The sequence below is a fragment of the Histoplasma capsulatum genome, genomic scaffold (genome assembly GCF_000149585.1).
Source record: "Histoplasma capsulatum NAm1 scaffold_1 genomic scaffold, whole genome shotgun sequence".
Taxonomy (NCBI): Eukaryota; Fungi; Ascomycota; class Eurotiomycetes; order Onygenales; family Ajellomycetaceae; genus Histoplasma; species Histoplasma mississippiense.
In genome coordinates, this window is record NW_001813982.1 from 6,440,999 (window position 1) to 6,441,864 (window position 866).

Here is an 866-nt window from a genome sequence, read left to right on the forward strand (position 1 = left end):
TTGATTAAGGAAAGAAAGAGAAAAGAGCGTAAAGGCAAGGTTGTACGAAGGGGGTTCTTATAACATGACCTTCCCCCAAATAACCAGGTTATCCCGGACGCCACCCCAGCCAAACCCCCCCTGGATAATTGAGTTATATGGGGGGGGTCTGCTTGGCATGTTATCTTGGCAGTTATTGGAGCTCTGTACAAGATGATTGGCTGAAGAAAAATATTGTGGGTAAAAATTGATTGATATAGATCTGACTAGCTAGCTAGCTACCTTTCCTCTATCTTTCTTCTATCTATATGACCTGCTTGGCTTCACCATATGGGCTACTAGTCCTAGACACCAACGTAGAGGTGCAGATCATGTCTAGGTGTCATACACAGACTCCGTATGACATACCTGCCCCTCCGAGAAAGAGAAAGAGAAAGAGAAAAGAGATTGAGCATACCAGAGAGAGAGAGCTAATCAAGGATTATAGGAGCAGCAGGTGTTGAACCAGCTGTGAGCAGCTGCTGTTCAGAGGGACCCCTCATCCGCCGTTGAGGGCCATCCTCCTCATCATCATCATCCACAATCTCTATCACCTCCACCCCTTCCCCATCTCGTACGGAGCAGCGAATGGCATGATCACGCCATTTGCAGTTGCCACAAGCTCCACCAAAGTGGCCAGGCAGGCGACGGCATTCTGGGGATGGCCGAAGACCTGGATGAGCACTCCGGCAGGCAAGGCATGCATGTGGCTCCGTCCCGCCGCGAGATTGAATGAAAATGGCATTGATGTACGATGGCCGGTGGCTTCGAACCTGCAGCTCTGTCATGCTGCCTCATACAAAGGGTACATCTTGCCCTGGGAGAGCCAGGACTGCCCTGGATTGTGG

The 866-nt window shown here is 50.5% G+C and overlaps 1 protein-coding gene across 1 annotated transcript; it reads right to left on the bottom strand.

Annotated features, from left to right (window-relative positions):
- Window positions 1-449: 449 nt before the first annotated feature.
- Window positions 450-806, bottom strand: HCAG_01839 (predicted protein; the record flags this gene model as incomplete). The annotated part of the gene is made up of 1 exon (XM_001544742.1): window positions 450-806. The coding sequence occupies one exon, from the start codon at window positions 804-806 to the stop codon at window positions 450-452; it is 357 nt and encodes a 118-aa protein (XP_001544792.1).
- Between the last annotated feature and the right edge of the window lie 60 nt (window positions 807-866).